The sequence below is a fragment of the Chionomys nivalis genome, chromosome 26, assembly GCF_950005125.1.
Source record: "Chionomys nivalis chromosome 26, mChiNiv1.1, whole genome shotgun sequence".
Classification (NCBI taxonomy): Eukaryota; Metazoa; Chordata; class Mammalia; order Rodentia; family Cricetidae; genus Chionomys; species Chionomys nivalis.
In genome coordinates this window covers 22,696,548-22,711,588 of record NC_080111.1, presented here as the reverse complement: position 1 = coordinate 22,711,588, position 15,041 = coordinate 22,696,548, and the positions used below count along the sequence as shown (strand labels likewise).

The window sequence follows — 15,041 nt, the reverse complement described above, 5'->3', positions numbered from 1 at the left end:
GTATTGTTTTCTTTGTTTCTATTTTGTTGATTTCAGCTCTCAATTTGATTTTCTACTATCTATCCCTCTTGAATGAGTTTGCTTCTTTTTGTTTTAGTGTTTTCAAATGTTCTATTAACTCACTAGTGTGGGATTTTTCCAGCTTCTTTATGTAGGCATTTGGTGCTATGAAATTTCCTATTAACACTACTTTCATTGTGTCCCATAAACTTGGGTATGTTGTGTGGTCATTTTCATTGAATTTTAGGAAGTCTTTAATTTCTCCCTTTATTTCTTCCTTGACCCATTGATGATTCAGGTGAGCATTGTTTAATTTCCATGTATTAGTGGGCTTTCTGGAATTAATTAGTGTTGCTGTTGGATTCTAGTTTTAAGCCATGGTAATCTGATAAGATACATGGGGTTATTCCAAATGTTTGTATCTGTTGAAGTTTGTTTTGTTACCGAGTGTGTGGTCAGTTTTTGAGAAAGTTTCATGAGGTGCTGAGAAGAAGGTGTGTTCTTTTATGTTTGGATGAAATATTCTATAGATGTGTATTAAGTCCATTTGAGTCATATCATCTGTTAGTTCCCTTATTTCTCTGTTCATTTTTTGTCTGACTGACCTGTCCAGTGGTGAGAGGGGAGTGTTGAAGTCTCACACTATTTGTGTGTGGAGTTTAAAGTATGATTTAACCTTTAGAAGTATTTCTTTTACATATGTGGGTGCCCTTGTATTTGGGACATAGAAGTTCAGTATTGAGATTTCCTCTTGATGGATTTTTCCTGTGACTAATATGAAATATCCTTCTTTACCTCTTTTGACTGATTTAATTTATTTTTAAGTCTATTTTATTAGATATTAAAATAGCTACACCAGCTTGTTTCTTATGTCCATTTGATTGGAAAATTTTTTCCCAACCCTTTATTCTGAGGATATGTTTGTCTTTGAGGTTGAGGTGTGTTTCTTGTATGCAGAAGTAGGATGGATTCTGTTTTCATATCCAATCTGTTAGCCTATGTCTTCTTATAGGTGAGTTGAGTCCATTTATATTAAGTTGAGTCCATTTATATTAATGACCAGTGATTGTCGTGTCCTGTTAATTTAGTTTTCTTTGTAGGTGATGTTAATTTTTGTATTTTTTTTTTTTTACTCTTTGGGATTTGATGTTGTGAGACCATCTACTGTCTGTGTTTTTGTTGATGTAGCTGGCTTCCCTGGTTTGGAGTTTTCCTTCTAGTACTTTGTGTATTGCTGGGTTTGTGGCTACATATTGGGGAAATCTGGTTCTGTCATGGAATATCTTGTTTTGTGCTTCCATGGTGATTGAAAGCTGTACTGGGTATAGTAGTCTGGGCTGGCATCTGTGGTCTCTTAATGTCTGCATAACACTTGACTGGGACCTTCTGGCTTTCATTTTTTCCATTGAGAAGTCAGGTGTAATTCTAATAGGTCTACCTTTATATGTTACTTAGCCTTTTTCCTTTGCAGATCTTAATATACTTTCTTTATTCTGAATGTTTAGTGTTTTGATTATTATGTGGTAAGAGGACTTTTTTGATCCAGTCTATTTGGTATTCTGTAAGTTTCTTGTATCTTCATAGACATATTTGTCTTTAGGTTGGGAAATTTTTCTTATATGATTTTGTTAAATGCATTTTCTGTGCTTTTGAGTTTACCTTCTCCTTCTTGAATACTCATTATTCTTAGGTTTTGTCTTTTCATGATATCCCAAATTTCTTGGATATTTTGTTTTAAGCTTTTGTTAGATTTAATGTTTGCTTTGACTGTCATGTTGCTCTTTGTGGTGTTGCATTTGTTCTTACCTTATCCACCCATCTTTTCTTCTAATTGATGTAGTTGGGGCTGTCTGTGACTCTGGTGATCAATTTTCCAGATACCAGTGGATCCAAGGCTCAGAGAGCTACTCCTCGTGGTGCAGTCAGTGCCACAGTTCCAGTTACTCCATTAGTCACTCCATGTTTCTGGAGGTCGCTCAGTGCTACCAGGGTTTGCTCCGCTCCTGTGGAGTTCACTGTCTCAGGTCTGCTCTGGCCTAGATTGCTGGTTCAGTCCTGCTCCTGTGGAGTTTGACTGTCCCAGGCCCTCTCCAGCCCTGGTTGCTGGCTCAATCCTGCTCCTGTGTAGTTTTCTCTGAAATTGTTTTTATAGTTTTGGAAAATGCATATACATTATGATAGGAAAATAAAACAGAAAAGGAATCTGACTTAAGTCAAGAAATCTTAACACTAAAATTATCAACAAAATGTATGAAATTATATTCTCAGTATGTTTAAATCTCTGAATATAATATATATAATAAGATGTAAGTATTATAAAATTAGTTTATATATATAATTTGGTTAGCATCTGGCTCTTTATGGAACTATTGTTCACAAATTTTGTGTGTGTGGAAACGTGCATTTTATACTTCTAAAGAAAGAAGCAGAGCAACCTTGCTTGAGTGCCTAGCAATACAGCACTGCAGATGTGCACACACATGAGAGTGGTGGGGACATAGGCATGACCTCTGATCTGCTTGGCCCTAGGACCTTAGAACTTCAGTTCCCCTTAGTCTACTGGGATTTATTATTGATCCCTATCCTTTCCATTTATTTAGCCATGTTACTGTAACTTAGCAAAGCAACTGTTTCTCATTATGCAGTCTTACATATGCATGTTTATTTTGCATTGCATTTTTATATAATTTACTTTCTATATATGAACAAATGAGAAAGAACACATTTTTCAATTTTGTATTTTGTTTATGAGTTATTCCTTTTTAGCTGTCATAAAAAGTCCAGAAATAGGATGGAAACTGTATATTCTAATTTTAAAAATTTAGTAATAAGTGGACTTTAAACATATTTCTCATTCATTTTTAAGAGAGTCAGAGTAAGAATAAAAATCTCATTTTGAAATGGTGTTTTGTGTGTCCCATGCTGATTTTTAATTCATTATTTCGCATAAACAGTCCTTGAATTCTGGTCCTCTTGCTATCAGCTCTTGAGTGCTGAGATGACAGACTTGCAATAGCATGTCTAGTTCAATTTGCATTCTTGTAAATTGTAATCACATGATCAAATATTGCTAGCATCTTAATTTTATGATCTGAACGACTGATTGTATGATCTAGAAAATGTATATCATATAATCTTTCAATTGTATTTTTTCTCTTTCACAATTAAGAAAAACACTACATTCATAGTAAAAGTAACAATTTGAGGATGTCAAATTACATTTAAGAATGCAGGGTCCTGAGGTACATGAAATATTATGTAGCTAAGATAGTATGAAGTACTGATAGAAATTACAAGTCTCAGAAAACATTGTTCCCAGACTTTTGGATCAATTAATAAATTAAAGGTAATTTCTAGGGCTGAAGAAATGGCTCAGTGCTTATGAACACTTGCTGCTCTTCTTGAGAACCTGAGTTCAGGATCCAGCACCCATATCAAGCAGCTCACACCTGGTAGTAATTCTAACTCTGAGGATTCAATGACCTCTTGACCTCTTCCGGCCTCCTTGGGCAACTGCACTCACACGTGCACATGATGCACCCCCACACACACAGAGACACACATACACACAATACTTAATATGTAAAAATATTCAAAAAGTATGATTTAGAAAGATTACTATAATTATAATTATTTTTTCCTAAATAACATTTGATAATGTTATGAGCATCTACAAGCCATCAAAAATGTTAACTTGTCGCTTAGTATTGCTTAACTCTTTTATTGTTTAACTGAAAGTTGCACAAGGCTCAGAATGATGTTTTAGTCACTACACTTTCAGCTGAAATAAAGCTATAGTTTCTGGTTCAGTAATTCTCTTAAAGGAAAGAATGTTAGTTTCCAAACAAGTTCAATTGATTTTTTTTAATGAAAATCAATACTAAATTTTATTTACGTGATTTCTCAGAATGCTTGTGAATGTAATTTTGAGCATCGTTTAAATTTATAGGTAAATCTTCAGCCTATTCAGGTCTCATATTCAGCCTTTAAAGAAGACACTTAGAACAGCAAACAGGCAGCCCTGAATTCTGAGATTTAACTTGATGTTATTGTTGCTATAGTTACAGCTGTAATCTTACATAAAACAAATTACTTATTGATGGGAAATGCTGAGCAGCTCTGCAGAATCCCTTTTCTGTTTCTTTTTTTATTGCTTTCATTTCCTAGTCCCTTCTTAAGATTAATGGATTTTCATATTATTGTTCTGTTTTGAACAAGCTTTGATGACTTGATGTTAAAGTAAATACATTTTACTAACATGTTCTAGCTGACAATTGAATGTGCTTGAATATACTGTGATCATCATAGTTATTTTTACATGCTTCTTCCTTATCAGAATTTTCCCTATCTGGAGATACATTTTTATATTCTAATAAGTGATAATAAAGCAGTAAATAAGAATGTGATTATTTTCATAATATGAAGGTTTCTGGCTTTGTTATCTTTAATCATAGCATAGATGAAAATCTTTTCTTGTAGGTTGTTCCATTAAAGGATACTAACAAGAGTATCCTCAAAATAAAACATTAAAATCTGCAAAATGTATAAAAAAGTTGTCTTAGTTAAGGTTTTTATTGCTGTGAAGAGATACCATGACCACTGCAACTCTAATTAAAAAAAAAATTAACTGAGGTGGTTTACAGCATCATCACGGTGGGACATGGGAGAGTGCAGGCAGACATGGTTCTGAAGAAGTAGCCAAGAGTACTGCATCTTACAGGCAACAGGAAGTGATCTAAAACACTTGGAGGTATCTTGAATGTAGGAAACCTCAAAGCCTTCCCCCACAGTTCCTCCAAGAAGGTCAGACCTCCTAATAGTGCCAGTCCGGCCATTTCCCTTCAAACTACCACATACCACTCACTGACTGCCCCCAAAGACTTGCAGCCATATCATGGTTCAAAACTACATTTAGTTCCACTTCAGAAATCCCCATAATCTATAACAGTCTCAAACTTGTTGCAAAGTCCAAAATCTCTTCTGAGACTTATAGCAGTCTCTTAACTGTAAATTCCTCTATAAAAGCAAAAGCAAAAAGAAAATCACAGATTTCCAACATATAATGACACAAAATATACATTACCATTTCAAAATGTATGGAAGGGAGCGTAGCGAGGAAATACTGAACCAAAATAAGACCAAAAACCAGCTGGGCAAACTCCAAACCCTGAATTCCCATGTCTGATGTCAAAATGCTCTTCCGATCTCCAACTCCTTTCAGCTTTGTTGACAACACACTTCTTTCTCTTTGGCTGGAACATTCCCCGCTAGCAGCTTTCCTTGGTAGTAATCCTACGACTCTGGCATCGCCAACATCATGGGGTCTCCAAGGCAATCCATGCTTAGGTTCACAGCTTTAGCAGTGGCCTCTCTAGGCCTCCATTCAAGAATGCCGCTGACACATCCCTGACCTCAGGGGCTTTTCTTAGTCTCTCTCTTAAGACAAATGAACAAACCAAGAGTCAAATTTGTATTAGCAAACAACTACTGAGGATGGGGCCTGCCCCACACTGTGGTTGATACACACAGTGTCACCCCTTTGAAGTAACTTCTCCCCACGTTTATCCATCATGAACACCTTCTTGGGCCGGGTTAGGAATTTATACTTACTTCCTCTCTTCTATGCTAGGATTTTGTCTGGCTTGAGTTGTTTGTGCGGGTCTTGTGATTGTTTTCATAGTCTGTGTAAGTTTCTAGATGTATCTGCCCTGTTGTGTCTTGAAAAATGCTGTCTCCTTGAGGCCATCCATCCCTATGGCTCTTACAATCTTTCCACGCCTTCTTCTGTACAGATCTCTGAGCCCTGGCTTCAGAAGTGTGATGTGGATGCCGTATATAGGACTGGGCATTTCAAAGTCCTTATTCTCTGCACACTGTCCATTTGTGGCGTTCAGTGTTGGTTACTATACGAAGAAGCTTCTCTGATGAGGGTGGAGAAGTGTGTATAGAAGTTCTCCATAGGCATAGCAATATACCATGAAGAGGTAGTTTCTTGTATATTGTCTTAGCATAATAATAATAATAGAGTTCCCACTAGAACTCATGACTTAGCTAGCCTCAGGATCTCAGCCTTGTTGACTGACTGATATAGAATCCAACTTGTGGAGTGTGACAAATCCAACCAAATGTTCCCGATTATCTCCCACCACATTTGTTCTGCCTTTGCACCGATCCATCTTGCAGGCAGGGAGCTCTTGCAAGTTTCAGCGTTTGTAGCTGGGTGTTATCTCTGAGAGCTGTTCTACCAACTGTTCACCTGGGACACACTGGGACACTCTGGTATAGTCACCACTGCTTCATAAGTTTACCAAACATGCAATAAACTGGAGATATGAAGTGTTTTATTTGCCATAATGGATTAGATGGATTCACGAAAGTTGAGCTTCTTTCCTGAATTTCAAAAAGGTACGAGAATATTGAGTATACCACCGTCCGGTTACCAAAGTGCTTCGGTTTCTCAACAGATTTCTCCCTTTAAAAACAGCCATGTGCTCTCTGGTACTTACCATATACCCAATGTATGACAACTAAGTAAGAATAATTTCACAAAAAAAAAAAATCAGAATTTTATAGTGGACAAAATGCATGAAACCTGTATTCCTGTTAGATTAAAAGTCCCCAGCTTGTCCACACTGGGACATGTCTTGATGAGAATGCTTCATACACACCTGCTTGTGATTTTTAGACTCCTTGTTTCAAAACAGCCCTGTGAGACTATTTTTGTCTGTTTTTGTTTTTTTGAAACATCAAGTTCAAAATATGAATAATGATGGTATCTTCAGATGGGCTTCAATCAAGCAATGCCTTCTGAGCCATAGCACAGATCAAGACCGGTGTTCTGGAGGTTTTCTCTTTTACTCGGCCCCGTTTGACAAGTGATCGAGTCATTTTCCTTCCCATGACTTGTGAACCAGATTGTTACACAACACTGTAGTTCACACCAGAGATGCTTTCACGGGAATTTAAGAAAGGATTGATATTGAGGGGTCATACACACTAAAAGCAAAGGCGCCCACATGCATCCTACTGGTTTAAGTCAGGGCTTACTGAAAGTAAGAGTTGTCTTTTTATCTTTGTACTTTAGAGAAGAAACTAAGAATCTATAACCCCTAACAGATTACAAAATAGTCAAATATATTAAGCACCATTTGTAACATCTATAAAGAATAGAAAAATAAAATGCGGGCAACAAAATGAAACTTTTCTCTAATCGTATTCTGCTACAGTAAGTGATTTTTCTGCAAGGGATTTAAGCCGAGCACCTGGAGAGAGGAGCCAGGATGAAGAGCAATTTGAAACTGAATTTATCTGGAGACAATGACACATAAGACAGCAGGCAGGCTTATTTATAGGACCCTCCCACCTTGTTTCTTGCATAATAAATACACATTATATGGTAATGATTAGAAAGAAGCAACATGTACAGCCTTTATCTTTTATATGGAAATATATATAATGGAGGACAAAATACAGAACACAAAAGTCAAGGATATTGTCTGCCCCGAACCTCTCATCTGCCTCCCCTGTGATTGTTTTGCCTTGTGTTCTTTTCAGAAAGTAGTTTTCATGACTTAGATTGCAAAAACAGTAAGCTGGCTGGTTCTCAGAGTGGTGGGTCCTCTTTTCTTCACTTGATGCTCTGCTAAAATAACCCTCTATGAAACTGTATTTGATAAGGTGATCTGCTGAAGAGTGTTCCAGTCTCCTGGGCCTTGAGCAGCAGTCCCAGAAGGAGGCATTCCCGTCAGAAAAATAAAATACTTTAAAAAAAAAGTGGCAGACAATTTCATCTATGACTCTATCCTTCTTAACTGGTGAATACATGCAATTAGTATTAAAAATTGAATCATTTTATCAATTAGAAAGAAGATAGAGAATTACACACGAGTGACTCTGAAAAACTCCATGCAACGTGGTGAAAATTTATTTGGTTGATACCAAGAGATAAAGAGTTGCTAAACTAAATTCAAATAACCTTTTTTAAGATTTAAACAAAAATGAAACATATTATGTAATATAATTGTATTTAAGTAAATTTATGGTGGAAATGCTAAGTTTTAAGATACTAGGCTTAAAGTAATTTTTTTTTTCAAATTTACAGCTTTCTTTCCAGTGCCAAACTCTAAATAAGTATTTCTCTGGGTCCTCCTTAACTTTCTTCTTCTATCCCCTTTCTTTTTCCAAGCAGTGGTGAACATAGAAATTGGTAGTCGTTAAAGATTTTGCCCACGTTTGTATTTTAAATAATCTTTTTTACGTTTTTTCAGTGATACTTTTTTTGATTGAGAAAACAATGAGTTTCCCTGTGCCTATCAACAATCAACAGAATAACTAGACATTTTCAATTTTCATCTTGACTAATTCGCTAAGATAGAATCCTAATCTTTTCGTTGCTGTCCATTTTACAGATTCAAGAATGGCTTTGTTTAAATTGCCAGACGCAGAGAGCAATTTCAGGACAGCTTGGAGATACAGGCAAAATGCCTCCTGTATCGTCAGGACCCAAGGCATCTCCTGTGCCTGCCCCTGCCGAACCACCGTCTCAGAAAACACCGAGGGCCCCTGTAAAAGATAAAAAGAAGGAAGCAGAAGTCAAAACTGAAACTGAAAAACTTATTCCAGAAAAAGAAACACCATTAATTGAGAAAACCCCTGCAACGGTCACCATAGATCAAAAACCAGAAGAGAGTAAAGTAGAGAAAGGCAAAATTTCAGCCTGGAAAGAAAAGAAATCACCCTCTGAAGAGGAAAAACCACTCCCCGAAGATAAAACGAGAAAGAAGCCGCTTGACGAAAAGTCGGCACCTGCTGAAGCAAAACCACCCCTTGAAGGAAAGAAGCCAACCCCTGGGGATAAGGAGTTACCCCCAGAAGTAAAGCCACTGGCCTTGGAGGGGGAAGAGAAACCTGAAATACTTCAAGCTCAAGCACAAATTCCTGAAGAGCCCACAGCAGGGGTGGCTGCCAAGGCAGTGGGAGAAGAGGGGCAGCCCAAGGCCAGGACTGAAGATCTGCCAAGGGACACACCTCAGCCTTTGCCCAAGGAAGGAGGGAGGGAAAGCGGTGCAGAGAAACCGCCACCGGTGGAAGGCAGCGCCAAGTCTGACCTGGTGGGGCCTGGCAAAGACAAACCAGTAAGTAATACTTCCTACCATCGCAGTCTTGCGTGCGCAGTTCGCTAGGTTTGCTTAGTGCCTCAGCCAGTCACGGATAGCATGGATGTGAAAACCTTTAAACCGTGAATTACGTTTCAGAGAACTCTACATTTTTTTTTTTTTTGCACTTAAGTGAAAAGCAATGGCCTTTTGCCTTAGTCAACTTCCATAAAGCATAGAGACAAAATTCTCTGTCATATAGAAAAATGAAAAGATTCCCTGTAGCTCCTTGTTGGTTTTTTAAATACACAATGGGAGTATAAGTCAGTTTTTCTCTGTACCTAAAATAATGTATTAAGATTTTGTAAGAGGCAAGTTGTCGTTTTTGTTGTTGCTTCGTTTTGATTTTCTTTTTGATGGATTTCTAATCTGTGGTCAGCCACAAAATTCTTGGTTAAAAAAAAAAAAAGTTCATGGTTAAAATCCAGAGTGAAAGTAAATTTACATATTCTTAGTTATTCTAGATTTTTCTCATGATTTAGTGTCATTTGTCTAATATGGAGGATTGGTTATTATCTGCACATAGTATAGAGTGCTACATACTTTGTATACTCTTCCTTTAGTTAAAAGTTCCAAGAATGCCCCGTTTTAAGTAATATTTGCATAAGCAATTCTGCCATTTTAAAGGAACGCTGTGCTTTCAAAGTATATTAATTTTAATTAAAAGCCAATTTTATTATGTAAATATGTGTGAGTATACATACATAAGAATTAAAATATAAGCTACTTAGAGATCCACAAAATATCTTCTACCTACTTCAATAATTTAATTCATAGAGGACACTGATGATTCACAGAAAAATTACCTATTGTACATCTATTATAACCGCAAGCAGAAATTATAATTGCATAATTAGTTTATGGGCGTCTGCTGTTTTGTGTTCACAGTGACACATGCCTGCTCACCCATCTCCACCATTTTTCTTTCTCATTCTGATCATTTTTTTGTGGGTCCCGCATTTGCCATTTTTATCTTATTTTTCTTTGCCAGTCTCCAATTTTCCCCCCTGGAGTTTCCTTCTTTTCTATCCAGAGAAGTCACATGATTAACCCTTAAAATCACATGTGCTCATGTATCTCTATTTTTGAGTTTCAGAACTGTGTTTTCGTGTATTTAAGTAGACAGTTTCCCTTTAGACCTCTCTGTAAATTCAAGCTCAACATGTTTGACTAATTGCTCATTTTTCTGTAGAACCCACCTCTCCTTTTGGCTTTCTGTAATGTGACACCATCATTTACTTGCAGACACTAATCTGAGGCCAGCTAGGTTTCTATTTCTCCGGACTTGGTCCTCCATACCATTACTGATCATGAGGACATCTCTACTTGATGCTTCCCTTGAGCTCCAGAGTTTGTTATTCTCATAATGATTATAAATGCAGATTCCATCGGTTTTCCTGGCACATTTTACTTAGTCCTTGTGGGATCTCATTTAATCATTGTTTTACCTTGGTTTGCTGCTAGACAAATGCCTTAGCAATACAGGAAGGGTCAGTTCCCTAGTGATACACTTGTGAGTTCTTTGCATTGTAAGTTTTATCAGCACATGACCTGTGTGTGTATGTGTGTGTGTGTGTTATTGTTTTATCTGCCACTAACCTACTATAGAAAAGGGTTTGGCTGAAACTATATCAGTCATATTTCTTCTTTGTCAAACAATAAGCTTTAAATTGACAGTGAACAAATGAAGTGATTGCTTTTCTATACTGTCTCTTACAGCAGAACTTCCAGTTTTAGTTGAGGGTTTTGTAGACCATGTGAACAAGCAACAGGAAATTAAAGAACACCAGTACTGTCGGTCTATTTCCAAAATCAAACTAAAGCTTTCTGTCTTGCATTTAAATGATATCATAAACATTCTAATGTTTTGTTTTCCCACCTTGATACATTTGCAGAGTGGTCAGGCTGCCCATACCCACAGTGTGTAGTCCTGGCTAAACAGATTAACTAGGGTTTTTCACCCTGTGATATCTGTCTGCAATATAACTTCCCTGCAAGGCTCACCACCCTCTACCAGTGAGAAATAAAAACCACAAACACTTCAATGTGATTCTTATTTTCAATGAGTTTCTCCCCTCTGGAGCTGTCTGGACTTCTCTGTGTGTCTCTGCAGTGTCAACACAGAAACCCCACCTGAGATGCTGTCCTTTTGATGCCATCCCTTCCCCCATGACTGAAAGTCAACCCCCCTGCTGCAGAGCTCCCTCTATTGACTCCTTTTTGTATTGCCATTTAAAACTCCAAGTAATCCTCCCCATTTGCCTCTCACCACATTCAAGGTTCTTTTTATAAAACCCATTTCCCTCTATCTAAACTACACAAATATTGATAATATAACCATCATGGTGGCTGTTTTAAAAAATAGGGAAATTGGATTTTATACTCCAAATACAAGTATGCTTGGAGGAAAATAGCAGAGTGAGGATTTTTGTGCATTTCTGATTATAACACCTCGATTCACAGCTGTTACCTGTGAGTACTTTTCTCCTGTGACACCTCTGACATAAGTTCTTTCCTTAGCATCCATCTCTCTTTGTAACTTTTGGCACACTCTTTTGGGTAATTTTCACAGCTTGTATATTTGTACTATTTTATATTCATTTATCAACTTGTCAGTTGTTTTAACATTGTGTTGTTTTTATTTTTGTTGCTACATCATTCTGTTTCTTTATTCAAATTTTCAAAATGTATTTATTAAGCAAAATTAAATGAATATATATTAAAATGAGAATATATTTAAATATGACATATATTTGAAAGTATACCTCTTTAAACTTTTCAGTTTCATATTTTTAAGTCATGTCACTATAAAATTCTGTATTTCCACCTATATATCCAGGCAGGAGACTTTCCGTCTTTGTTCCATATTCTCTACTGAAAACTACTGTCCTCCAGACGGAAACTAGAGTTAGCATAGATTTTAATGTGGGCTTTGATTTCTGTTAAAATAGCTGGAGGGCTAATAGTCAAGCTATCTATCGGCATAGAATGCAGTGCCTGCCTTGTTTGTGATTGGAGCACTTTAGTTACTCATATTTGCCCTCTATCCTAACATAAACTTTCTATAGAGGATTGAAGAGAGGCCCTGTGCTCGATCAGCTCACTTAAAATAAAGTCTAGAAAAACCAACCACGCACTTACAGTTATCTGTCTTTGCACATCTTTATACGAATCCTAGAACTCCATTTCTAACGCTTATAATCTTCAGAAACTTCTGTTCTCCTCCAGTGTGGAGTGCCTCTGGCTTCAAGTCAAGTCTTGAGGAAAGAGCACAGACACGCTTGAAAGAACATATGTATTTTTGTGCATTTTCTCCCCCTAGGCTCCCCACGAGGTACAGCACGGTCAAGAGTTTCAGATGGCACTGACTCGTGACTGCCTTGTCTCTGACGTGTCTACTGTCCAGTAATGGCTATGGGAGGCTCTCGGGAAAGGGGATGCTCCAATCCCTACTATTTGTTAGTACGTTTAAAAAACTGAAGCTTAGCCCCTGAAATTTTGGTTATTTTCAATACATAGATTAGCAAAGCTCAAGTAACTAAAATTCTATGCATGGAAATCATGCCATATGCTATAGACCAGTGTGATGGATTGCATGCTGATCCTAGGAACAGATAGACAATGTTCTCTTTAGCGGAATGAAAGTAACACTGTGATTTTAAAGCTGAGCCTGCGGCGTTACTGACTTTATCAAAGGTGATAAAACTTGCATACAGAAGTAACCTAACTGAAATGGTATTCTCATTTTAGAATTTCGGAGGTTATTCTAAACAGTATTAAATGTAAAAAGTGAAACAGAGAATACAAATATCAATTTCCTGATGGTTCAAATAAAAAGGAGTGAATTTTTAAAAGTCAGTAACAGTTTTTATTTTAGATACTTTATAACATTATATATGTGTGTGTTCTACATTATTCAAAAGTATACTTGTTATAGTTTTATACATAAATATTAATTCACTAAATAGATTAATACTTTTCTTGAAATAAGTATGCCGCTACAAATTTTTGAAGCACATGAGAAAAAGTTTCCAGTCTTTTAGTCTGACGTAATGAGAAATTGGTGATCAAATGCCCCACATTATGTTGCCTTCACATGAATCCTTTGGCCATATCTGTGGTACTTCAAACACTCATTTTAAAGTTTAATAATTAGAGAAAACAGGATGCGTCTTACAGACTGTAATCTACATCTAATTTCCCCTTGTTTGTAAGTATTATTAATGAAGCAGTGTCAAGGACCAGTTAGCTACAAGAAAGACAAATGGTTGCCAAGTCCTGATATGTCCAATTCCTTTTTAAAATGATTAATAGCAGTAATAAAGATTAATTTGTAGGTGCCTTTAATCAGTGAAGCAAAGAACCTGATCATTGAGTGATCTGATGTTTCACAGCTAAACTATGTAGTTAATTAGAACACATTATTATGTGAGATTATATATACCTAAATCTAGTTAATGGGGTAAAAATTAACATTCCAAAGTGTACCCTGGTGAGCACGAGTCTCCTTTGAACCTTCCAGTGAAGCACATGAGAAACAACTAATTGATTCTCCATCGGTCACTCCTAGCATATTGTCTACAAAATGAGCCTTTGCACACTTGCTACCATTTAATACAGAACAGAGAGGGCAGCACAGCAGCAGCCTCACCAGACTTGATGAGGGAAGCCTGGGAAGCGCGTGGGGCAGGCAGGTCCAGAAGGGCTGATAAGGGAGATCATAGTGCAACATAGTGCAAGGGAATGAAGGATGCATAGGCACACAGGAAAGCCATACACCGGCAGGAGCAGAGAAAGGGTTTTAATGTTTTGTGTTAGCACTTCATGCATTCCCTTTTGCTTTTCTTTGTTACGCTCTATGTATCTAGTCTTAACCTTATTTTTATAAAAATGTCAGGACGAACTTCAAAAATCTGTATTAAAACTATCAAAATTAAATTACGGAAGATCATATTTTGGCTGATTTTCCTCCATAACCGTGGTGTTCGCTGTGAATGATGGGAGGCAGCATTAACTAATGAAGTCATCCAGACTCTCTTGTGCTTCCCAACCCTGCTCCGTGTCGTCTTGTGGGATGCGGTGAGGTAGTGCTGTCCACTCAGGAAGACCGTGTATTAGCGGGCTGCTGTGATGGCAGCCGGTTTGTTTCTGTCTCTGTTGTTCTATAAGGAGAGAGAGGAAGGAGATGTGGGTGGGCGAGGAAACAGGAGGAATCTGGGAGGATCCCGAGTCAGAATTACTGTTGCTGTGATGAGACACCATGACCAAAAAACTTGGGGAGGGAAGGGTTTATTTCAGCTTACACTTCTAAGAACATTATCACTAAGGGAAGTCAGGACAGGCACTCACACAGGGCAGGAACCTAGAGCAGGGGCTGATGCAGAAGCCACAGAGGGGGCTCTCCTTACTGGTTTGCTCTCCATGGCTTGCTCAGCCCAGAACCATTAGCTTAGGGATGGCACCACCCACAATGGGCTGACCTTCCCCCATCAATCACGAGTTAAGAGACTGCCTTGCAGCTGGGTCTTATGGAGGCATTTCCTCAGTTGAGGTTCCCTCCTTTCAGATAACTCTAGCTTGTGTCAAGGTGAAATAAAGCTATTCAGCACAGAGGAGTTGGAAGGGGAAAATCCACAATCGGAATATATTTATGAAAAACTTTTCAATTAAAGGAAAAAAAACAACACACACAAGAGAGGAAAAGGGAGAGGGAGAAAGAGAGATTGCTTGCTGTATGATCATGACGAGAATCCATGTTCAGACTGAAGCACCCATATAAGAAATAAGTGTGGCTTGTACACCTCCAGCATCAGTCCTGGGGTAGGGAGTTGGTTCAGGACCGGCAAGAACAGGAAGATTTCTTGGGCTCACTGGTCATCTAGCATA

At 37.6% G+C, this 15,041-nt stretch overlaps 1 protein-coding gene across 3 annotated transcripts in view; it reads left to right on the top strand.

The window, feature by feature from the left end:
* Positions 1-15,041, top strand: part of Pclo (piccolo presynaptic cytomatrix protein) — a 298,837-nt gene that overhangs the window by 137,350 nt on the left and 146,446 nt on the right. For all 3 annotated transcript variants that reach the window (XM_057758809.1, XM_057758808.1, XM_057758807.1), the window contains exon 4: positions 8,409-9,134. In XM_057758809.1, the coding sequence (XP_057614792.1) occupies positions 8,409-9,134 (726 nt within the window). The remainder of the gene's footprint in view (positions 1-8,408; positions 9,135-15,041) is intronic.